This window comes from Mirounga leonina, unplaced genomic scaffold (genome assembly GCF_011800145.1).
Source record: "Mirounga leonina isolate KUSES-001 unplaced genomic scaffold, KU_Mleo_1.0 Mir_53, whole genome shotgun sequence".
Lineage (NCBI taxonomy): Eukaryota > Metazoa > Chordata > Mammalia > Carnivora > Phocidae > Mirounga > Mirounga leonina.
Genome location: NW_023270807.1, coordinates 64,281,475 through 64,307,890, shown reverse-complemented (window position 1 = coordinate 64,307,890; position 26,416 = coordinate 64,281,475). Strand labels below are relative to the sequence as shown.

The following is a 26,416-nucleotide window of genomic DNA, read 5'->3' as shown; positions in this document are numbered from 1 at the left end:
GAGGCTCAGAGATCAAAAGTTGGCAGAACCAGATCCTGCACCCTTCCCATTGTGCTCAGATGAGAAGAACAGGCAGAGCATAGAGACCAGCAGTCAACCCCTTGGGACCCAAAAAGTACAGCCCAGAGGCAGGAAAATTCTCAGGACAACCTCTGGAAGACTTCGTAAGCAAGCAGGAAAGACAGATATCCTCTGGAGTTTCACACTGTCACAGACGACAGGTCAGTAGACAAGTTCGACCGGGCTGAGTGGCCGGCTGAGATGAGAAGTTTCCAGTGCGAAGCTGGACAATCAGCAGACATTCAACAAGAGGACAGATTTTATTAGTTTTAATTTTATGTTCCAGGAAAATGAACTGCTATGCCAATGGGAAAAACAAATCTCAATTCTGCCTTAAGAAAAAGGTGTAAACTCCATCTCCAAAGAAAATCTTTTTCTACGAGCAAGGGATGTCTGACAAGTTAGCAGATCTGATGATGATAATTTCCAAGATCACGACATCACTCGTTACAGACTTGCTGCCAGGTTCTGGCAATCAGTCAGGAACCCAAATGTCAGGGCCCCAGGACCCCAATGTCTCTGGGTGCTTCTATTCCAGATGAAGGGGCTACAAGTGTAAGTTCAAGTACTTGGACTAGGGAGACTGTTTTCAGGACCGAAGCAGTTACACGGAAAGCTTCATAAACTAGTATGTGGGTAAGTTTACAGCTCCCATGTACATGTTAGCAATTCAGTATGTTGTTTTACCATCTTCTGTGCCTCGGCTTCCCTGTGTGTAAAGTGGTAAGAGCAGTACCTAGCTCACAGGACTGTTATAAGGATCAAAAGAGTTTATGTACAAAGCATTAGAACCATGCCCAGCACACAGTAAGCACTATGTGTTTCTTTTTTTTTTTTTTTTAAGATTTTATTTATTTATTTGAGACAGAGAGAATGAGAGAGAGAGAGCACATGAGAGGGGTGAGGGTCAGAGGGAGAAGCAGGCTCCCCGCCGAGCAGGGAGCCCGATGCGGGACTCGATCCCGGGACTCCGGGATCATGACCTGAGCCGAAGGCAGTCGCTTAACCAACTGAGCCACCCAGGCGCCCAGCACTATGTGTTTCTTAAATAATGTTAAATAAATAAATGGATCTGAGCACATCCATTTATGTATTTTACAAGTGAAATCTTAATTTTTTTCAGTAATTTAAATATTATGTTATTTGTACACTTACGGGTACAAAAAAATGTACTTTAGGAAGATTAAAATATTTCCTTATGACTAAAATTTGAAATCCCACTGAAAATGCATAAATTTGATTAGAGTGGTACTAGAGTCTTTTACATTTTATAAACATAAGAAATAGGTTAAAGATTCTTTAAGTCCACCATGTTTTTCTTTTCATTATTACCAGTGTTGGCACATAAGCCTGTCCGGCAAGAATAATGCAGTGATCAGATTTTTCTTTCTCCTTTTTAAAGAAAAGCTTTCCTTTTTCTCCATTTAATTTCTTCCAAGTTTGGAAATTAGGGATCATTTCGGAGGGTGCCCTGGGCATTTTCCCGACTCTAAAGATTTCCTCGGTCTGAGTTTCTAGGCAATTGGGAATATTCCACAGCAACACTCAGCTCAAATGCCCGTCTTCAAGTATCAATTTAAAGCATTAAAAAAAAGAGAGAGAGAAAGACAGAGAGCATTTGCTCTGAGAGATTTCATGCAACCCCAGGGAGAAAGACTGGAATGTTGAGAATGTAATAGGGACAGGACTTGGAAGAAAAACACATGAATTGAAACACTGCTTTCCAATCTAAAAGTTGTTTTTCATGTCTCATTTTGGCATTAATTTTCTTTTAGTACCATATTGTTTCCTGGTAACAGTTTTTTTGTTTGTTTTTTTTTTGTTTTTGTAATAGCTATTCTTTACGACTTTTGTTTCTCTTTCTTGCAGGCTGTTTTATGAAACAGACTTTGTGGAGAAGAGATGGGGATAAAGATGTACCATTTCCAGCCACCATGGAACTCCCCTCCCCCACTCCCAGCTCAGACAGCCCCTTCACTACAGCCTATCCTACCAGGCCCAGGAGAACGTGGGGCATAGGGGACGGGACAGAAGCAGGGACATGATCCAGGTGCTCAGGTGAAACCAGAACTGTAGTTTTGCCCTACAGAAACAATATTTAAAAGTTTAAGTTCTTTACTACCAAAATTTGGGGCAGTTGCACTGAGAATCGTGTGGGCTTCTGTGCATTGAGCCAGGGCCCTAATATCACATCATTGTTTCCATGGAAAAATTAAAACCTAGGTCCAAATACCTGACCTCAACTGAACTTTTACAACAGAACCTGAGTGGGGACTATTTCACATACACCCAACACACTCAGAGACAGTTCCTGTTTCTATCAATCAGCCTGTCCATCTGTTTGTCCATCCATTCCTACTGTCTCTTTATTAAGATACAGCATAATTGCCAAAGAAATGTAAAAAGCAAAAAAAAAAAAACAAAAAAAAAAATGAAAAGCAAAAAGCTACGATTGATAGAAATGAGTTACACATTTTATATTTATAGAGTTCAAAGCAATGGTTCTGTTGTAAATTCATCTTCACGGAATTTTTTAAAAAATCACTATTTAAAATAATCTCTTCTTCACAGAGGTGGTGTGGTATAGTCCGTGAGTTTTATAGTTGTGAATCTCAGGTCCAGCTACTTAACTTTTCCAAGACTGGGTTCCTTATCGATAAACAGGGACAATTACATAACTCTCAAGGATAAATTTTTTTTTCTGAGATCATGTAAATGTCTAGCAATAAATGTGGCTCTTTTGAACTCTTTTTTGTCTCACCTCAGTAAAGGTATTTTTATACTGAGCCATAAAAGGGGATGAGATCTTGCCATGTGCGACAACATGGATGAACCTGGAGGATATCATGCTAGTGAACTAAGTCAGGCCACGTGATTTCACTTATATGTGAAACAAACAAAAAGCAGAAACAAATCCATAAATATAGAGAACAAACTGATGGCTGCCAGAGGGGAGGGGGGCAGAACGGGTGAAGGGGAAGGGGAGGTACCGGTTTCTAGTTAGGGAATGAGTAAGTCACAGGATGAAAAGGCACAGCGTAGGGCCCACAGTCAATGGTACTGAAATAGCGCCGGGTGCAGAGCGGCAGGAGCTACACCTGTGGGGAGCCCAGCAGAATGTACAGACTTGTTGAATCATGCCATATGCTTGAAACTGAAGTAATATTGTGTCAACTGTACTTCAGTTTTAGAAAATTTTAATGTTTTTAAACCCCCATTTAATTTTCAGAAGCCATGATTTAAACTTTTCTCTATACTTGGGTACCCTATCCATCAATCTGCTTGACTTAGGTTAACGTCCAAAATAGACTAATGCGGATAGACTATTCACTTACAAATTAAATAGATTCGAAGAGCTTACTTATGTTGACAGCTGTAACCATTTTATTTGACTGGGCCTACCCCCCAAAAAATATGTGATTTTCACAACACTTTATAAGATGTCACATTCTTCCTTTTTTCTTTTTTTCTTGAAGAGGGACTTAGACTCTTGTAACAGCCTCAACTAAGACACCTTCTGTGGTAAGAGTTAGCAAAGTCAGGTGGCACTTGAATGAATCATGGAATGGCCTCAATGAAGGACAAGTCAGATTTTATTTAAGTAGGTTCATCAAGTGTTCTTCCCTATTTACTATTAAATTCATCTCATCACAGAAGCAGAGGCAAGGGTGGACGGTGGGGTTCTGCAAGCACAGCAAATGCGTCTGAGCCGTGGGAAGGAGGCTCCCGTCCACGGGGGTCCTGCCGGCCTCAGATGAACTGGAATCCACTCTGCTGCTGGTGTGTCCAGGACTCTGTCTCCTCCTGACTCGCTTTCACTGGCCCCTTTTCCTGGGATCTGTCCTCCTACTGTCAGTCAGCATTGCGGGCTCTGCCTGTCGGTTAGAATTTGACACCCATGCTGCTTTATTCTACTGGTGTCGTAATCCCCAATTTTTTCAGGCAACTCTGTGTCCACTGAAGATCTGGTCCTGCCTGCCAAGCTTGATCTCAGGGTAAAAGACATACTCTCAGTTGTGAGGAAACCTGAGGCCTAGGAGATTTAGTATAATTTATGGCCCCCCAAAATCACATGGATAAGACCATATTCTAAAATGGTGTTCTCTTTAGTTTATAATAGAATCAGAAAGTTCCTCTGCTTTGTATTGAAATGTAGGGTTTTTCTCCCTCTCATAAAAGGCATGTTTGTATCAGATGGCTACCATGTAGCCAAAGCTTGGAGATGTCCAGAACAACACTGCATTTAGCTGCGCGCGCACGTGTGTATGTGTGTGTGTGTGTGTGTGTGTGTGTGTGTTATTCAGGTGGCTTAATATGAAGCCAAAATGTCTGGTCCTACATTAATCTTCAGGAGTGATGATTTTAATTTTGTAGTGCAGAAATAAAGCCAAATAAATAGGCAAAAAGTAAACCTATAAAAATGGCGTTAACTTACTAATCCAGTCCATCTTTGAGAGCACTTTGAGATAAAAATGGTCCAGAGGACAAAGTGCATAATTAATGATGAGAAAAATGATTCCTTCAAGTCCCATAAAAAAAAGAGTTCTCCCTGCCGTAATCATGTGTCCAGAGTTCTATTCATGCAGAAGCAATGGTTACTTCTTGCTTCTGTCCCCTTCATTCCAGTACTGCTCAGTCTGCATTTCCGTGAGTCGGGAAAGCGTGCGCTGAAATGCAAAGATCTCCTCTTCTCCAGTAAACATAGAGAGTCCTTCTGCTGAGTCCTGGTTACCAAAATACAATTAAAAAAACAAAACAAAACAACCCAGCACTAATTAAAACTACCACAAATAAAAATTTACAGAACTAAGTACAGGTTTAAAACAACTTCTTAGGTTTAGATCATAAAATGTTCTATACACTTTTTCCATATATGATCTCTTAAACTAGACTGGAGAATTAACTAATTTAAACCAATAATCAATAGTCAGAACAAATTACCAGGGAGAAAACAATAGGGAAAACAAGAATAATTAAAGCTGAACCAATGCCCCAAAATCCAAATATGAAGATTTTTGCATGAAGAAAGTTTTTGCAGGATGGAAATTTTCTGCAAAACCTAAAGGAGAGACAATGTCAGAAAAAGAATTCTTTCTCCAAAAATGTACGCCAGAGATAAGTAACACCAAAAAAACCCCAGCCGTTCAGGCAAGTTAGGAAGAGGCTGACACCCTCCTCTGGAGCACCACGGGCAGTGCCACGTGCCCCACAGGAGGCCCTGAGGACAAGCCTCCGCAGAGCCTTTTCCGCACCGGCTGACAGAGAGGTCTCCTGTGGGCCTAGAGATCTGGCCTGCGAGCCTACTTTGGGAAGGCAGAGCTGCCTTGGGTCTTGAGCTACTTAACCAGGGTTAAGTTTGGGAATCCCTCTGTGAGGCCAGCAAACAGCCTGGGACGGGTGACACCAACATGGGCTTGTGGCCAGTAAAAATTGTGTCTCTTTCCTTAGGGGGTTGCTGTCACACTTCCTCAGAGAAAACTTCTGGACTCCTTAGTCCATGCATTCCCGCTGACCCACTGCAAAACCACATGACCCTGTGGTCGTGAGCCCTCATTTCTTCATATACTGTTAGCCCCGCATGCTGAGCTTGCTTGACCCTATATCTGAACCCTGATCCTATGGAGAAAAATGGAAGAACCAATGATTTAAGGAACTTTAGAAACAAATGATATAGCCCCTCAAGTATATTTTTCAAACAGTAAAATACATTATTTGGACAGATGTATTGCTCTTAGAGAAACCACCATTTTGAAGGTTCCCAGCATATGGGTTTATAAGCAACACTTATTTCTACACATAGGTTTAAGTAGTCATATTTGGAAAGTTCACTTTCTAATGTATTATAGGCCTCATTTCCCCCAGACTCCTAAGAATGCATAATTTCTACTCGGGTCACTAAGGAACTATTTCCTCATTCCAAATGGCCTTTCATTTCTGGGGTGGGAAGGATGGGGCTCCCCTCATCCTGGAGGTAAGTGTTTATGGATAGCTTTAAAATTTTGACTAATATTTCAACTGTTGAGCAATATATCCTGCCATGTTCATACAGAAGAAGGAAATGTAAAATCACTTCCAGTTGGCCTGGAGCAAATCACCAGACCCCAAGCTCCAGGAGAACTGGGCCAGCACTGGCTCGTTTTCCACAGAGTGTCCCTAGAGCACTGCACCACAGGTGCTCCTGAAATGTTTATGGAATGGGGCTGGCAGATGAATAATGGATTTCTTTGTAAGCCAAGGGCTCCAGGCACTCCCTGGTCCTGGGATAGCCAGCCCACATGCTTGGATACTGTATCTCACGCTCTACAAATCCAGGAGACACGAAGAGTACCTAGAACAGGCAGCCTGGTGTAGCAGAATGAGCCCAGAACCAGATACGGGTCCCTGGTGTCCAGCTCTGGCCTGCCATTAGTCAGCTGTGTGACCACAGGCCCACTGGTCCACCCCTCTGGTCTTTGTTTTCATTATATGCAAAAACAGATCATGAAGATTCCTTCTACCCTAAGACTATATTCTTTACATTTAGTGATACGGAGAAAAAGCCTGCTCTCTTGGCTTTAAAAGGAGCAGCAAATCAATGGTTAAATACATACTGCATTCCTTCTTCAAAATGTAGCCACGTATAAAACCAAAAACAATTAGGCTGTTTTATAATAAAAAGAGATTATGTTAATATTGCCTACCTGGCTCAGCCCCAAATCATCCATCAGTATTCTGCTTTGCTCCAACTCACTGTCATGATGTTGATGCAAAAATAAGCTTGCTATAGGAGTCGATGCTGAGCAAATGATGCGCACCTGAAAGAGGAAGATGAGTGAATGGTAGTACTCCTTACATTTCACAAGTTCAAGGTGGAACAAATATCGCACAAAATAAAATCTGTTTGTCATCACAGGGAGCTAGTTTGTGTGATATTTTTAAGCTGCAGAGTGCTTTTCAAAATATTTCCACACAGCTTGTAACATCCTATAAAGTAGGGAGCAAAGGTTTTATTGGGTGACTTTAGGCCTGGAGAGGTCTCAGCTCATGAGGCCAGCTCAGGTCTCCCAGTTCGAAGTCCAGTGGTCTTTCCATTACACCCCGAGCCTGACATTTACACCTGGCTGTTTTGGGCCCGTGCATGTGGGGGTACTTTTCATGCGCTGCAAAGAGGTTACCACCTCTGGTAAGTTCAGTGCATCACTACTCTAATTAGACCCTGAATTTTTAGAACCCACATTTATATCAGCATCCTACCAAGGCATTCTTCAAAAAGACTAAGCTTGACATTAATATTTCTTGATTACACAAGTGTTTGAGTGAATGTGCATATGTGATCATATACTGGAAACACCTTTTATAAAAATCTTTATAAATTTTATGTCCACCAGTTTAAATACAAAACATACTCTTCTTGTTGTTTAAAAAGTCCTGAATTTGTTTTCAGGATTCACAGCTACCCTTTAAACATCATTAAACAACAATGCCAATACCTTAAAATAATGTATGACATTTGGGAATAGTTTTTCCATATCTGAATGGCCTTCTACCTCCTCTTATACATTTCTTTTAATCACAAATGACACTTCTTTCATTATTTAGATATGAATACTCTGATTTCACCAATTTCCATGAATACATTCTAGACTAATGCCTGTTTAATGCTCCCAATTTCTGAAATAAGATAATTTCAACTAGTCTTTAAACAAAGAACACAAACTCTAAATGTGTGATATAGTTAAAGCAAATGTTAGGAGAGTGGTTCTGGTATTCCATCATATCGCCACAGAACTCTTCCTTCCCATTAACTAAGAAGTGAAACAGTGGGGGTAAGACAGGACCGGGGGTAGGACAGAGGGCTGGGGACCATATGTTTTCTTTAAGGTATTCCTAGCTGCCATGTAGACAAGTTAAGAGTTTATCAATCCTCCCACTCTAAGAACCACCTACTAAAGCCCCTCTACCACTTTTTTCTTGAAGCATTAGCCCTCTAAAAACAGAAGGCCACCTCCAGGCTCATTCCGTTCATTCCGGACCCAACATGAGTATTTCAGAGCAGTGTCTGGTAAGTGACGGGACTTGATCCCCTTGCTTGGTGTTCTCAGCTCCCTGCTGTCCAGAGGCCGGCACATGAACGCTGGCCCCCTGGGAGCATGTGCCACATTTGGATGTCACTCACTATGGCAGGCTCCTCTCAGCACTGCACCTGAGCCAAGCCAGCTGCCCTTTGCGCTCAGGCCCGCCCCAGGGCCTTTGCTACAAACGTCCCCCCTGCATTGGCGTTTAGGCATCACTTCTCAGCGCTTACAAGCAACAGTTGAGTGGCTTGCAAACATGCAGGTTTTCACGTCCATCCTCTAGGATGAGGGTTCATTTACTGGGCTAGGGTGGGGTGGGCTCTGGAACATAGATCTTAGGTAGCCCAGGGGATTCTGATGTAGGCCGTCCTCAGCAGGACTTCCCTAGGCCCACCCCCACCCCCACAGAGATCAATCTACTCTCCCCCAGACCCTCATGGCACCATACTCCTCTCTCAAGCCTTCCAAGAGACCAGCACTGAGGGGCGACTTTACATTCAGTTCTGTGGATATTTGATTAATGCTTCTCTGACACCAGACTCTAAGTTCTATGAAGGCTGGCACCAGATCTGGCTTTGCCTGTCGTTGAATTTCTAATATTTAGCACTGCACTTGGTATGAGAAAGGTTGTTGAATGAATGAAAAAAAGAAACATTAAAATTTCATCTCTTCCTCCCAGTGGATTCTGGTACTTTCCTCCTCCCCTCAAGATCCCTTCAATTTTAGAATCACTGCTCTATTTCTGTACAATAAGGAGAAAAATTATATCTAACAGTAAAATGATACTTAACTCTATTTTGAAGTTGTACTTATGCTTTTACTGTAAGTATGTATTTACAGATATATACTATTTTTTAAAAAGATTTATTGACTTATGAGAGAGAGAGCTTGAGCACGGTGGGGAGGGGCAGAGGGAGAGGGAGGACCTCAAGCAGACTCCGTGCTGAGGCTGGTGCCTGATGTGGGGCTCGATCTCTCGACCCTGAGATCACAACCTGAACCGAAACCAAGAATTAGATGCTCAACCAACTGAGCCACCCAGGCACCCCACAGATATATACTATAAATAGTGGCTCACCTTCACTGAAATCTGACTCTATGCCACACAATGTTCTAAGTGCCTTATGTGTTCATTTAATCCTTGCAACAACCATATAGAGTAAGTACCATTATTCCCCCCTCTTTTTTCTACAGAAGGCAACTGCAGCTCGAGAGATTAAGCTGGTCCTCAAGGCAGACAGCCTGGCCCCGAGGCCCACTCTTTAATCAATGGGCTGTTCTGCCTTTGGTGAATGGACACGGGCTCCGTAACTCACCCTAAAACACATGGCTAAAACCAACAAACAATGATGCAATGCTAGTTACGAGGGTTTCTGGGTCACAGGGAGAGAGAGCTCCAATCCTGAGGAGGGTCTCTAGTCACTCATTCATTTGTTCATTCATTATTTTTTCCATCCAATCGTGCATTCATGCAACTCGTGAATTGACTGAGCACTCAGTGTGGGTAAGGCATTCCACTGCACATCATCGTAGTGCACACACACTGTGCATGATGGCATCGTTGATATCGCAGAGTCTTCTGATGGAAGCCTTACAATACTATGATTTTACTGCTATCACTGATACTATGTATACAGCATTTGGCTTGTGCCAAGCTTCACTTTCAGTGCTTTTCATGGATTAGCTTATTTTGCCCTCAATAATGCTCCGAAGGAAATACTATTTTCCCCAATTTGTAGATGAGGACACTGAGGCCCAGAGAATAAACCAGGATTCCAGCCCAGGCAATCTGACTCCACAGTCCAAAATGTTTAGTCTTGAGAAAATACACTACATCCTTACCTTGAAATCATAGAAGTTATCAATGAGGGTTATGAATCTTCGAGCTTGTGTCCTCTTTGCAAGCGTAAATTGTGGAATGTTTCGTAGGAATATTGTATCAAAATTCTTTGACAGTTCCAGATAGTCACTGGCTCCAAGTGGCTGTAATTAAAATGAAAATAAAGACTAGAACACTGAAGCCAATTCCGGTGGCCCTGAATTTGAAAACACCTCTTTTTCTGGTCATGGTCTGATCTAGGTGGCAGCTTTGGGGTAACTTGACCAAATGGAGCAGTGTTTTCAACTGCGGGCTAAGGATGGTGTCTACTGTAATTGTAATAGTGATGTAGAAAAGGGACAAGAGAGAAGATGAGGGGTGCCTAGGTGGCTCAGGCAGTTAAGCATCTGCCTTCAGCTCAGGTCATGATCCCGGGGTCCTGAGATCGAGCCCCACATCAGGCTCATTGCTCAGCGGGGAGCCTGCTTCTCCCTCTCCCTCCCCCCTGCTGTGCTCTCTCTCATGCTCTCACTCTCTCTTACTCTCTCAAATAAATAAATCTAAAAAATAATAATAATAATGTTAAAGAGAGAGAGAGAGAGAAGACGAGTGTGGTGGGGAGTGACAAAATATCTCGAGCCACCTCAGTTGATACCTTGTAGGTCCCTGTAGGTCCCTGTCCTAAACCCAGACATTGTTTAATTTATATGACATAACTGTAAACATTTCCCCAATCCTTCCTATGGCTCAACTGCAAACTGTCACTACTGTTAAATGGAGCCATCTTATAACGGCATGCCAACTCCCCTGTCACCATTTTGAAATAAAGACTATGTTTCAGTGTGAACTCATCAGAAAATCTTTTTCATTCAATGTGAACTACAGTTGTTCAGGTACAATGTAGTGAACACGGATGGCTAACTTCTGCAGGAAGTGCCAGAGGGTTCAATGACCAGAAGCAGACAGAGACCTGAGCATAACTTGGTGCGGCACTCTCCCTCTTGATGTGAGGAGGGTACAACACTCAAGGTTCACAAAGCTATCCACAAAGGTGCCACCTACAATGTAAGGCACTTGTCCCTGAAACATGAATTTAACTCATGAAAATTATGAAAACTATCTGCAAACACATTCTTTGGGGTTAAGAACATTCCCAGCAAGCATTACCTCTCTTCATTTTAAGTTGCATGTGGATGATGTTTCTGGCCCTGCTAGAGTGTGGACAAGACCGCGGCCTGAGTGGGCCAGGAGCTACTCTGAGGTACCTCTGAAAGCTCCTGGATCACCAGGACCCATCCCTGGGACACAGATGGCTGAGCCTCCTCCATTTCTGGCAGAATCTGTCAATACTCCTCCCTGTCCAGAAATGTCTCCCTCACTTGGGGAGTCATTTGCATCAAAACTTCTTCCAAAAATGTAGATATGGCTAAGTTCCTGGGAGAATTAGGGATTTGTGAGGAAGGGAGACCATCATCCCCGCTTCAGAGCCCATCCATTTAAGCCTACAGTGTCCTAACAACCAGCTGAAACCAGTCACACTCAGGAAAAGAGACTTCTCATGGAGGTGTGGGGAGGTGAGTAAATCAGAGAGTGAAGCTCTGGGGGAGTGGTTCCCTCAAGGGAGAGCAGCTCTAAGAAGGATGCAGCAGTTATGAGACCCTGGGCAAAGAGTAGGAAACGGGAGAGAGCACAAAGAATAACCCAGCTTCTTTGTAAATCTGCTTAGAGATGTCCCTTCCTCCCATCTCCTCTCACCCACCAGGTAACAAATGGGGCCGGAAGAGGGGACTCTTGCTTTCCCCCTTCCCTCCCCTGGCTGGTCAGCCTTTACCTCCAGACCTGGTGCCTGGCCTTACCTGAGACTCTCCCACTCACTGGGCCACAAAGGGACTGGAGTCTGGGGTTTGTTGGTTTGTCTGTTTAACCTTGGCTCTCTTACGAGGGAACCCTGCTGTTAGGCCTGTTACGGACCAGGAGTGAATCCTCAGTCTGTTACTTATTAATGGTACCTTTGGCAAGTCACATCATCTTTCTCTTCCTTTAGTTTTCCTATCTATAAAACGGGAGTTTGATTCCTAGCTCACAGGATGGTGACGATTACACGAAAGAATATGTGTAAAGCCTTTAGCACAGTGCCTAGGGCACACATTACACCCATATCACTTTGGCTGCTTTTTATTTAGATTATTTTGAGCCCAAAGGATTAGGATTAGGCTCAATACTGACAAGTTGAGGACGTAAAGAAGTGTCGTTCTCAATAGGACCAGTTAGTTTTGTTCCACCACTAGCTATATCCAAAACCCTAAATCAGTCTTTGTGCATCTGCCAGCCCTCAGGGTCACAGCAGGGACCAACGGAGACTGTGGGATCCCACGTAAAGAAGACAACTCCCTACGGCGGAGGGGGGGGGGGGGGGCAAGATACGGCCTCTTCGGATAAAAAGCAAAATTCCTACAATAAGACACTCAGGCTCTGAGGGTGACACACACCATGTTTTTGAGATCAGTTAGAATTTAGTGTCTCATCTTTTGTAAATCATAAAGTATATGTAAAAAAAAATGTAAAAGCTCATCTTAGGTATGTAGTTATGTATAATTAAACTCGTTCTTTATGCACGGATGTGATTTCTATCAGTATAACTACATGCCCAAGGAAAATCATCATCAGGAGCGCCCTGAAGTGCCTGGGGCAACTGAAAATCAGGATTCTGCCCACTCAGCTATTTTTACAAATTATATACCTTTGTCAGTAGGTTCTGCATTTGCCGTTATATTAGCAAATATCCCCTTCCTTCACATCCCTAAAACAATTATGTGCTCATTCACGTAAAGAAAATTAAGCTTTATATAGTTATCTATCTCCTTTAAAAACAATGGTGATGGGAGGCAATGAGGGGTTACTGTTCTTAATGGATCCCGAGTTTCACTTTGGGATGAAGAGATTTCTAGAAATGGACAGTGGTGATGGTTGCACAACAATGTGAATGTACTTAATGCCACAGAACTGTACACTTAAAAATGGTTAAAATGGCAAATTTTACATCATGTATTATTTTACCACCACAAAAAAAAAGGCCATTAAGGGGCGCCTGGGTGGCTCAGTTGGTTAAGCGACTGCCTTCGGCTCAGGTCATGATCCTGGAGTCCCAGGATCGAGTCCCGCATCAGGCTCCCTGCTCGGCAGGGAGTCTGCTTCTCCCTCTGACCCTCCTCCCTCTCATGCTCTCTGTCTCTCACTCTCTCTCTCTCAAATAAATAAATAAAATCTTTAAAAAAAAAAAAGGCCATTAAAACTAAGAAATGTTATTTATTGCCAAAGAAATCCCAATTTAGGCCACAAAAAAAGATAACAATATTACTTTTTTCTTTAAAAACATAAGAATGGGGGCAACTGGGTGGTGCAGTCAGTTAAGCATCCGATTCTTGATTTCAGCTCAGTCGTGATCTCAAGGTCATGAGATCGAGCCCCTCCTGGGGCTCCGTACTCAGCAAGGAGTTTGCTTAAGACTCTCTCCCTCTCCCTCTGCCCCTTACACTCCTAGAATAAATAAATCTTTTTAAAAAACATTGGAAGAATGAAGTGTATTAATTGAAGGACATCTTCAAGGAAATCAATAAGATCAATCAATAAGATTATATTAATTTAAATTATTATATTAATTTAAAATATGAAGTTTTTAGAAGGTATCTAAAAGAGTGTTTTCTTATACTGGCTTTGATGTTGAAGTATCCAAGAAGTGACAAACTTTCAGGACTGATTCTGGTGAGAGATTGGGGGTTTCCTTATTACTCAGAAGTGCTATTCTTCATTACATAAATAAGTCAAACAACTGTGGGCAAAAACCATGTTAAGACACTTTGGACTCATTGGTCTGTCACTTCCAGTCATGTGACCTTGAGCAATCCCTCTGAACCTCCATTTCCTCATCTGTAAATGGGGGATCATGGCAGGACATGTCTCAGATTTGTCCTGAGGCCTCGCTGTACTAACTGCATGTAAAATCTTATAATAGTGGCCGTCACACAGTAAGTGCTCAATAAATGCTATTTACAGAGTTTATGTGAAAAGCAAATGAAATGATATATGCATAGTACCTATTTGGCATACAACAGATAGATACTTAATGAACAGTAGCTATTTTTTTTATTAACTATCAAATAACCTTTTCCTGAGCTCATGAGGCCAGGCAGCCTAAATGAGTGAACGATTTGGCTGACTCCAGTCTGCTTCTGCCTTTGTACTCAGGAGGTAAAAGCTCTTTCCTCTGCTCCTTCCTGCTGTCTCTGGTCTACCAAAATATCTGCCAGCCAGGCGCCTTAGCCCTCCATGAAGTCATTTATAGATGACAAAAATAGCGTCTGTCTCAGGCCCTCTCCCTCCCACTTTTTTGGTAATACCATTAGCACCACATGTGGGGGAGGGCCCCAGGCCCACAGAACGAACAGCCCCTACCCCAGCACATGGCACATTGGAAGGGCTTCATCTTTACGGAATGAATTAGTGAATGAATGATGCATAAAACACAACATAGCCCGAGGAGCAGGCTTATTCCTTCTTTTATATCCATTTGTCTCCAAAAACAATTGAACTACCTACCAAAAAAAAAAAAAAAAAAAAAAAAAAATCCCACTCTTTCTTAGTTGGCTCAAACTCCCCACTCCCAAGGCAAGTCTTTGTTGTATAACCTAGTATGTACGTAGGAAAAGTCTAGGAAGATATAGACTAAAATGTTAACAGCAGTTACCTTTAGGTGGTGGAATAAAAGATGAATTTTGTTTTTTTGTTGTACTTTTTTGATTCGCCACTGCTCCCCGCCCCATGAACTTGTGTTACTTACTTTTAAACAGCAAAAACAATAATGCTTTTTTGGGGGGGTCATTTTTATAATGGGCATCTTATCACTTACCTCACACATGTGAGATCATAACATGAGTTGTGTCATGGACATTTTTTCCCCCAAGGTTTTCTTAAGCTATAGAAGCGGAATTTTTTCAGGGACATTTAAAAAGAAAATAAAACATAAGGCTGAAAAGGAGATCTATAAAGATCTCCTTTACAGTGTGACAAAAGCATAAAGGATTTCATATTTGGGGTAAAATTTGACTTCAGTTATACAGTTACGTTCAGCTCATGCTGCTTCACACTAGCAGAGCAAGAGAGAGAGGGGATGAGGTGGATGGCAGCATCCCCCAGTAGTTCACAGTTAGCTCTTGCAGCCAAGCACCAGACTTGCCCAGATCAAAGGCGTAGTGACGTCACAGGCAGGTAGATATACTCCCATTTATATCATGTCTTAACCTGAGCACATTTTCCCCATGCAAGCTGGATGACTAACTAGTGTGCTGTCCGTAGCCTTTTCTCCACAATGTCGGACAGTCCCCAGGCCGTCTGTATACGTACACTGCCTCTGCTCCGTTCTCCGTCTCTCTCCCCCTTCTGGCTCTCTGAGGGAACCTAGGTTAAGCTGCGTATTCTCCATTGCTTTTATCCTTTATTTCCTATTTTCCTTTTTTCACTTCTTCACGATTCATTGTGGACACTTTCCTCTGACCTATATTCTAGATCCACTGTATTTCTCCTTAGCTGTGGTTTATCTGCTCTTAAACTCATCCATTGAGTTATTTTGGTTATTGTGCTTTACAGGTCTAGAATTTCTATTGATTCTTTCCCAAAGCTGATATATCTCACTTTATAGTCTCTAGACCCCTACACTTAAATTTCCAAGCCTGTCTTTAAAACAAAAAACAAAAAACAAAAAACAAAAAAACAAAACCCTCTCTGAATATGTAAGCTTAGTTGTTTAAAATATGGACTCATAATTCCAATACCTGGAGTTCCTAATTTTATCATTTGTTCTTTTTGCTTGTTCACATCCACAGTGTCTTGTCTCCTCATATGTTTGGTTATCTTTGTGTATTGGATTTTATCTTTGAAAAAAAGAATACTTGTAGAAAAAAATCCAAGTTCAAGGCTTGAAGTACTCTAAGTTACTCAGCTCACTGAATTTGACTGAAGTCCATTAGAGAGCTGGTTGACTTCTGGCTCACACTTATTCCTAGCATGCAGTCCTTCGGGTCTCCATCCAAAGTAGGGGACAGTTTACTGGGTTCCCATCCTGGACTGGCCCTAAACTCTGACTTTTGTCCCACTGACCCAGTGAGGCTGCTAAAGGCTCATTTTTTAAAAGATTGCTAGCACTCACCACTATCCATGTCTTCCTCACCTTCCTGGGCACACAGCTAGACTATATTCCTCATACTCTTGTGTTTAGTTGTGGCCATGTGATCAGGTGCAGCCCAGTGGAATGTGAGAAAAAGTGAACAGCATGGCTTCCTGATCTGGCCCACAGAATCCTCACTTCCTTTACTCATCTGCAGGCTGAACAGATGGGCTCTGAAGACTTGAAAGAGGGCTAGAAGCACAACAGGTACAAAGCCTGGTTCTAAGAAGGACGGCATGAGCAGTGACCTGGCCAACCTATACTGGATGGTGATATGAGCAAGAAATACATATTAGCCTACACTAATTCTGATTTCATCCATCTTCCTTCATTGTCCTAATGATGGAGTTCACCATTATTGGACATGGAAGACCTTCTGACATTCCTATGTGTATAGGATTCTTGTTCACACAAGATGGTAACTATCAAAAATTTCTCTTCAAATTTTCTTCAGATTATCATTAAAAATTTTTATTATCATATTCCTTTGGCCGCAGCAACTTCTTGCTAGACACATCTCCAAAGGCAAGGGAAACAAAAGCAAAAATAAACTATTGAGACTTCATCAAGATAAAAAGCTTTTGGGGTGCCTGCGTGGCTCAGTTGGTTAAGTGACTGCCGGGAGTCCCGGTATCGAGTCCCGCATCGGGCTCCCTGCTCAGCGGGGAGTCTGCTTCTCCCTCTGACCCTACCCCTTCTTGTGCTCTCTCTCTCACTCTCTCTCTCAAATAAATAAAATAAAATCTTAAAAAAAAAAGATAAAAAGTTTTGCACAGCAAAGGAAACAGTCAACAAAACTAAAAGACAATCTACACAATGGGAGAAGATATTTGTAAATGATATATCAGATAAGGATCTATAAAGATCTATAATGAACTTATTAAACTCAACACCCCAAAAACAAAAAACCCAATCAAGAAATGGGCAGAAGATATGAACAGACATTTCTCCAAAGAAGACATACAAATGGCCTACAGACACATGAAATAATGCTCCACATCACTCGGCATCAGGGAAATACAAATCAAAACCACAATGAGATACTAACTCACACCAGTCAGAATGGCTAAAATTAACAAGTGAGGAAACGACAGATGTTGGCAAGGATGCGGGGAAAGGGGAACCCTCTTACACTGTTGGTGGGAATGCACTCTGGAAAACAGTGTGGAGGTTCCTCAAGAAGTTAAAAATAGAGCTACCCTATGACCCAGCAATTACACTACTAGGTATTTATCCCAAAGATAAAATGTAGTGAACTGAAGGGGCACCAGCACCCCAATGTTTAGAGCAACAATGTCCACAATAGCCAAACTATGGAAAGAGCCGAGATGTTCTTCAACAGATGAATGGATAAAGAAGATGTGGTATATATACACAATGGAATATTACTCAGTCATCAGAAAGGATGAAATCTTACCATTTACATCGACATGGATGGGACTGGAGGGTATTATGCTGAGCGAAATAAGTCAGTCAGAGAAGGACAATTATATGGTTTCACTCCTTATATGTGGAATATAAGAAACAGCACAGAGGATCATAGGGGAAGGGAGGGAAAACTGAATGGGAAGAAATCAGAGAGGGAGAAAAACCATGAGAGACTCTTAACTATAGGAAACAAACTAAGGGTTGCTGGAGGGGAGGTGGAGAGGGGGAGGGGTAACTGGGTGATGGGCATTAAGGAGGACATGTGATGTGGTAAGCACTGGGTGTTATATGCAACTGATGAATTACTGAACTCTACATCTGAAATTAATGATGTACTATATGTTGGCTAATTGAATTTAAATTAAAAAATTTTATTATCATTGGGCGCCTGGATGGCTCAGTTGGTTGAGCGACTGCCTTTGGCTCAGGTCATGATCCTGGAGTCCCGGGATTGAGTCTCACATCAGGCTCCCTGCTCAGCGGGGAGTCTGCTTCTCCCTCTGACCCTCCCCCTCTCATGCTCTCTCTCTCAAATAAATAAACAAATAAAATCCTTAAAAAAAAAAGAGCTTACTGCTCATATTTAAAAAAAAAAATTTATCATTGAAGATTTTTAATCAGAAACTGCACCTAGCCATTTCAAATCAAAGCTGATTTTTAGGGCGCCTGGGTGGCTCAGTTGGTTAAGCGACTGCCTTCGGCTCAGGTCATGATCCTGGAGTCCCGGGATCGAGTCCCACATCGGGCTCCCTGCTCAGCAGGGAGTTTGCTTCTCCCTCTGGCCCTCTTTCCTCTTGTGCTACCTCTCATTCTCTCTCTCTCAAATAAATAAATAAATAAAATAAAAAAAATCAAAGCTGATTTTTAAAAAGTTATGTTCATGGAGCCAACTTTTCTTATTACAAATTTGAAAAGATTTTATTTAAAAGTTCTGTTAAAATTCAGTATTTGATATATTTGAAGTATTTTTGTAAATTTATTTTTCTTCTGATTATATCATAGAAATAAGGTGCTGACAAATTGTCTTATCTAGCCCTGTGCACCACCCAAATGGTATGTTGCCACAGGACTACTGATCCCCTTTCCCTTGTATTCAGTATTTAAGTGTGCTTGGCACATTCAAGTGCATTAAGTTAAAAATTCTCTAAAAAATTACGATAATTTAAAACCCATTTAAAATATTTTTGGAGAAATGAAGAATGCCTATGTGGGGCAGTCTGATTATAATAATGGCTCCATTTGTTTTTGCCTCCTTGTCAACATGCTTTGGATTGTGTCTTTCCATCTCTCCCATTAAGACATGGAGTCTGCCCAACTCTTCAATCTGGGCTGAACTTGTAATTTACCACGGTCAACAGAATAAGGCAAAAGTCACAATTTTCCAGTTCTGAGCTTAGGTCTCAAGAAGCTTTGCGTGCTTCTGCTCACTGTGTTGTAACAGCTAGGCTGGCCGGCTGATGAAGGAGAGAACATAAGGAGAGCCAGTTGTCTAAGCTGAGAAAGCATCTTAGGCCAGCCTACATCCAGCCCTCCCCACCCACCCACAGTGGATGAGAGAACCCAAACCAAGACAAGCAAAGCTGACTGCATATGTTTAAGTGAATCCAAAATATACCAAAAAAACTTCCCAGTTGACCTGTAGATTAGAGAGCAATAATAAAATGCTTATTTTTTTAAGTCACTGAATTTGGGGGTGGTTTGTTATGTAGCAATAACTAACTGAAACACTATACTTTCTACAGTGAGATTTACTAGGAAAAGCCCATATTCTAAAAGTCCTTAGCAAATTCAGCACATGTAGAAAAATTTGTCTAGCTTTTGTAGCAAGACTGGTTTTACATAATTGATAAAGATACATAAAAACGCATATTGTCATTTTTTTATGTTCATTTCTTTTTTAAGATTTTATTTATTTGAGAGAGAGAGAGCATGAGCAGGGGGAGTGGCAGAGGGAGAGGGAGAAGCAGACTCCCCACTGAGCAGAGAGCCCGATGCAGGGCTCAATCCCAGGACCCTAAGATCATGACCTGAGTTGAAGGCATACGCTTAACCAACTAAGCCACCCAGGCACCCCAATGTTCATTTATTTTTCCTAATCAGTTTTGGAATTTTTATGGTGTAGTATAAAACTTATTTCTAAAAATAAAACTTGTAATTTACTGTATACAAAAACTAGAAGAAAATTATGTGGCATCCCTCTAGAAGAAAGAAGACATGGACCCAGTCAAATAAAAACAGAAAGTCAGAGAGAGGAAACAAGTTGACATGAAAAAGGAAACTGGGAGAGACAAGGACTGACTGCAATGAAACTAAAATTGTAAGAGCATTCCAACAGAAAAATGGATAAAGAATATGAATAGATAATTCATGGAACAAAAAGTATAAAAAGTCTAAGAGGCTAATAAACAAATGAAAAATATAGTCAAGCTCACTAGTAACCAGAGAAAGACAAAATAAGAATATCATTTTTCATATAGCAATTTTGCGAAGAAACATAAATTATACTACTCAATGCTGGCAAGCAGGTAATGAGACATCCATTGTTGCTAAAAGAGTAAATTAGTTCAGTGGCTCAAAAAAAAATTTGTTGGATTGTATTCAGAGCCCTAGGAGAAGCCATAAACTTGACCCAGTTGTTCTGTTTCTAGAAATCAACTTATAGGAAACGATCAGAAATTCAACCAAAGGCTATATACAGGATTATTTATAACTATGTGAACCAAAACCAACTTTAAAATATAACAACAGAGGAATGGCTCAATAAATTATGCCACACTGATATAATGGAATATATTACCAACATATGGTGATGTTCATGAAACATTTTATGACATGGAAACATGCTTATGATAAAAAGCTCAGTGAAAAAAAAGCATAATTCAAAATTATAATTGTACTACGGTATCTATTTTGCTTAAAATATATATGTAGGGAAAAGGCCAAGTAAATATGTAAAAATGCTAACAACTGTTATCTCTAAGTGATATCTCTATCTCCAAGTGGTATCTCTGAGTGATAGACTTAGAGGACTATATTTTATAATATTTAATCATCTTTATTTTTTAGATTTTTCTGTATTTTTCAAAAGAGAAACAAAATATGACAAAAGACATCACAGAATGATGTGGCAAAACAATGCTGAAGATCTTTACTGAGTCCAAAGTATACTCTTTGTTTTTGTTTTTCAGCTATTTGATCCCCTGCATCTCCCCTAATAGGGAAGAGTGTGTAAAACAGCCACCGTACGTGCATATACTAAAGAGCTCGAGGCGCTACAAATCTATTCAAAATTACCCTTGCCACCCTCATTTACTCCACTGTATGAGACGGGGAGTCCCCAAAGGGTCGGTACTCTCTTGTCCACCCAAGTGTCCTTAGCGCCAAGCAGACCAGGAACAGGATCTTGCACAATACAAGATGAGTAAACAAGCAAACACATTCTCACCAAGTCTTCAGAATCAAAGATAACTCCTGACTGCTTAAAAAATACAAGTTTTGTACTAAATCTTACAAGAACTTGGCAAAACATAAAGACACATTTCTCCACTCTTTTGACCTAACACACCACTAAATTGCATGCACAGGATATCTACAGCAGTTGCAAGAATTTATACTTTTTTTTGCTTTAGTTGATCCTTTTCCGTAAGCAAACCATAGCATAAGACACCTTCTGAAACCGTAATTAGTATTGTAAATTCCTGCATTGTGTCCTATGAATAATTAACGCATGTGATTATTTTTGAGTACTAAATGCCACTTCAGTTGGTAGCATCCTTGAGTACGTTATTCTAGCTCAAAATTCAAGTAGCATTATCTAATGCAGATTCTTCTTATGATAGACAATGATGACATTCTCCATCTTTCTACCTGAGCAATTAAAAAGTTTAATAGTCTTTGATGTGGCTGGTTATCTGAATAATTTTCTAAACAGAAACAATTAAAATCCACTTATTCGATGGTTTGTGCATTCTCGACTATTGTTTCAAACTCTTTGTTTCTGTGGAAACCTGATGAAAACTTAAAGAACTTTAAATCTATAATGAGTTTGCAAAGAGCATTTGTTTTCCTTAATTACCGTGAGTATACAGCTGGATTATATGTGGCACAGTTTCTCTACCAAACTTTGAGGAATAAAGAGCTTGCCTGTGGTCTACTTTCTCCCGCATGAGAACCAGCACAGCTGTCCGCTGTGGTTTGACCCTAGTGCCGGGAGTGGGGATTTTCTCAAAGCCACACCAGTGAAATGCACGAGCCTTACCACCGGGCTGCCTTCTGCCCTGCAAGGAGCGGTTGATCCACTCCAGCACACACGAATGAGCTGTCAGCTTGAGTTTCTTTTTTCTCTGCCTGGCTAATGCTTGTTCTGCCACCATTATTTCAGCTCAAGTAGGATGATTATTATTTCAAGCGCTGTCTAGATCATATTGTCCTAAGGGTTACTCTTTATCTCTATAGACTCCTCTTTATAAATTCCTCACAGTGTTACCCTGATAACTCCTCATTAAACAAGTATGTGTGGCATCTTGCTTTGTGTACACAGAAATGGCAATACCTCATATCTCAAAGAAAAGTACTCTTTAATAGAAAAAAGCACTTTAACGGCATTAGGATGAATGCGTTCTTTTCAAAACAAACTAAGAATATCATATGAATTTGTTAAAACAACTACGTGCATCAAATCAGTAAAGATAATAATTGGAAAAACAAAGCACTGAATGGTGTGTATTTGTAGAGTACATAATTTCCCAAGATTGGTAATAAGGCCCCTTACTATGAGAAATCTCATTAATATGAAGTCTGTAACATCCAACTGGGAAATATCTCACCATTCCAGAAAATACTACCATCTCTTACACATTCTACTTCGGAAGGTGTTCTCTGGTGTGCTGAAGAAAAGTTTTACTGCTTGACTTATGGAGTCTCAATGGCAGGAGGCTAGTTCTACCCAAAACTACCAGATCTTTACTAAACTCTCTGTCCCCTCTATGGCCAAATACAGTACTCTTTTGGGGTGTGTCTTATTTTTAACAGAGTTTATAGAAACAATGACCAAACAAACAAACAAAATCAATGTGGCAAACCAGAGGCGATTGCACTCTTTCCTCACCCTGACTTGACTAGCTTTGTGTATGTAATAAATCTCCAAATTCTGAAGATATCTAATTCTGGAGATTCCAGAACTGACAGCTTTCTTAAAACACAAACCACATCAAATCAGATCTATTAAGTGCCTGCTATATGAAAAGCACTGTGCTGGGTTTATTCCTGGGAATACTTCCAGTTCATTTGGGAAATAGAAACCCCAACAATTGGCACAAAGACATTTGATTTATTGCCTATAGCACAGAAAACCAAAATGAAAAATGTGGAGATAAGTTAAAAACACAACATTAGAAGAATATGAAGAAGTAGGAAATCATTAGCATCATCATTATTACTAACAAGCACCACTGAATGTAAGCACCAATAAAGTTCCAAGGAAACAACATAAAAACTACAAAAGACTCTCCATGAGATGGTAGGAATTATTGAAATGGATTATACTAACAACCTGGGCTAGAGTAAACCAGATTATAATTTGTTAAATGATGAGCTGGCATCTGACTAGGATGGAATGTTCAATTGTTTAATAGACATCTAAAACTTCAGTGGACTGAAGAGTTGCTCCTTTTGGAAGTGGGATAAACTGGGTTCAACCATGCCAAAGGAATTAACAACAATGAATGAATTAGTGTAGCTTAGATCCCTCCACTCAGAAAGACCCTCGATACTTCTGGAATTAAAAAGTCCTGCCCAAGTATTTTATTCTGCTCGTTTTCAATGAGAAAGCACCCTAGAGTCTATGAAGAACAGGTCTGCTGCTTTGGTTTTTAAGGCCGAGGAAAATGAACCTTTACAGCCTCCCTCACAGACCTTGGCTAACCTCATCCTAGAACCTGGCTTTCCCATGAGATTATTCAACCTGGCTAGACTCTCCTACTAGTTCTCAAAGTACCTAAAATCTCTGAGTTAAGGTAACAAGAGGTTTACACTTTAGATTTTTTTTAAAAGTTTATTATTATTTTTTTTAGTAATCTCACAACTCCAAGATCTCACATGGGGCTCGAACTCACAACCCCAAGATCAAGAGTCACATGCTCCACCAACTGAGCCAGCTAGGTGACCTTAAGCTTTAGATTTTATAAGAAGCCATGGGCACACTTCGGATTATGAGGTTTTATTTCTCATGGCTCCTAAAATTTGTTTAGCTTCAAGCCAACCCTAAGCAAATCAGGTTCTAGGAAAATGGGAACTAAACAAGTTAGTTGAACAAAGTGTTATATCAAGCATTTAGCATAATAAGAGAACCCATATTCTTCATATCCAGAACACAGATAACATAACACTTTTCAAAAACATTCCATATACAAATGTATGTGAGTGTGTTGTAACTATTTCATTGGTTAGTTTTTTAAAGTTTTTGGTCAGAAGGTATTTACTGTGATCCTCTACTGATAATTAGCCATATATAATTAACCCATTAAAGTCATAAAGAATGAGAGAAAACTTCTTTCAGCTGCACAAACAGCTAGTTCTTTGAAATGACTAATCTAGACATTAGCAATCTAGCAGACACTGAAAAAAATATTGGTGGGGGAAGAAAAATAGCCCAACTATTACTAGAATTATTTTACAAACTCATTTATTAAAACAATGCTGTAACAACCCCCTTCTAATTTCCCACTGGCAAAAAAAGATTTTATTAGCTAGTTTAAAACAAATGGAAATTTAAACATTATTGTTAATGCCTCAGACATTATAATATCTGATTGTACAGACTACAGAAGGTAATAAATGTATGTGGCCAAGGCTGAAATATGTTTCCATCCTGTTGTCTATTTTTGAATATAATGATTTTAATAAGAATATATACAGTAATGATGAAGTAATTAGTAACAACATGATTCTACCAAATTCACTGAAATCAGTAGCTGAAGACTAGCACTTTGATTATTAACATAATCAAGCTATCCTGAGCATCCCCTCGGTAGAGGGGATGATTTGCTACATCTCTGTTGGAGGAAACTGTTATAAATTAGCCTGGCTTTGAGATCCAGAAGAAATTTGAAAGATTACTCCCAAAGGAGGTTCTACACCTTTGCTACTGGTCCTACATGTGCATTTGAAAAGAAAGGTCCATCGATGCAAACTTCTTCCTTTGGAAATCAAAATGAAGAGGCATAAAAAGTAACAACACACTATAATACAAGAAGAGGCTTTAGAATAGCAAGTTAACTTATTTTAGACACTTTTTTTTTAAGACTTTATTCATTTATTTGACAGAGAGAGAGATAGCGAGAGAGGGAACACAAGTAGGGAGAGTGGGAGAGAGAGAAGCAGGCTTCCCGCTAAGCAGGGAGCCCAACGCGGGGCTCGATCCCAGGACCCTGGGATCATGACCTGAGCCGAAGGCACACGCTTAACAACTGAGCCACCCAGGCGCCCTGCAAGTAACTTATTTTAAATTTAAGGAGGATGACTTCTGAAAATGTTAAAGTCTTATAAATGCAGAGATTTTGTTATTTTTGTTTTGCTTTCCTTGTGAGAGTTCATTGGGTCTCCCCAATCCTCTTAGACTTGGATATTTAAAAAGCCTAATCAGAGTTGGAAAAGAAATGGCTATCAAAGAATTATTCTTCCTCCCACTCTTCTGCTTCCCAAATCATGGAAATACTTGGCGAAAAATGCTAATTCATATTCTAAAGATATTAAAAGTTAATCAGAGCAAGGTTGAATGCTTCTCTGTGCTGCTGGATACACAAAGGGCTGAACCCCTCAAACTGAGTAGACCAATAGAATTTTTCATTCCACCTTCTTACCAAAAAGATAACCTTGAATTATCTGCTGCTCAAGTTTTATTAAAATATACAACATTCATCAGAGGCTTGAACATGAGTCTATCCAATCTCTAAGCATTTATCTAATCTCTAAACAATTTCTCTGGGTCAAGCCTGATAATACATAGAAAAGCTTACTCATAAAGTGCTTTTTTAACCTCTATAGCACTAGTTTCATTGAAAAGTGCTTTTTCATTATGCCTCCCACTTGACTATAAGAATCTGTGCAATACAAACTTGTATTGGCAGCAGGGATAGTGCTGAGAAAGCCATGTGCTGGCATCTTTCAGAAGTCCCTATATGAAAGGTCCAAGTGCCAGAAAGACCTTCACTTCTAACTAATTTTCTGTCTTCTAACTTACTGAACATCTTTCCCCCTACTTGAGAGAAGGCTGAGAGCTGATATAATTGTTCAATTTAAGAACCTCACAGAAGTTTATGACATAGATTTACATATACTAACTTTTCCTTTCAACTTATTCTGTTTTCTCTTTGCCCTGTTTTAAAAAAAAATCTACGTAATTCTATTTGTGAGTGTACATGTGTATCTGTAATACTTTTTGGAACCAAGTAAAGTATAAATAAATACATGCCTGCATTATTCTTTTTCTATTTGTTTTTTTGGGGGGGGAGGGGGAGAGGGAGAGAGAGAATTTTAAGCAGGCTCCACGCCCAGCATGGAGCTCGACAGCAGGCTCGATCTCACGACCCTGAGATCATGACCTGAGCTGAAATCAAGAGTCAGACGCTTAACTGACTGAGCCATCCAGGCGCCCCTCTTTTTCTATTTGTTTTTAAAGCTTATTTTGTTTTTAGTTTGCTTTTAAATAGGAAGCAAAAGGGCATCCAGGGAAATAAAATGTAAGAACTTCAGATACCAAACAGCAAGACCTCTTTCTTTTTTTTAAAAAGATTTTATTTATTTATTTATTATTTATTTATTTGAGAGAGAGAGAGA

General features: G+C 40.4%; 1 protein-coding gene across 1 annotated transcript in view; it reads right to left on the bottom strand.

The window, feature by feature from the left end:
• Positions 1-4,341: 4,341 nt before the first annotated feature.
• Positions 4,342-26,416, bottom strand: part of AFG1L (AFG1 like ATPase) — a 226,300-nt gene continuing 204,225 nt past the window's right edge. The window contains exons 12-14 of the mRNA XM_034991745.1: positions 9,957-10,097; positions 6,741-6,854; positions 4,342-4,784 (exon numbers count right to left, since the gene is read on the bottom strand). Of these exons, the coding sequence (XP_034847636.1) occupies positions 4,656-4,784; positions 6,741-6,854; positions 9,957-10,097 (384 nt within the window). The 3' untranslated portion in view covers positions 4,342-4,655. The remainder of the gene's footprint in view (positions 4,785-6,740; positions 6,855-9,956; positions 10,098-26,416) is intronic.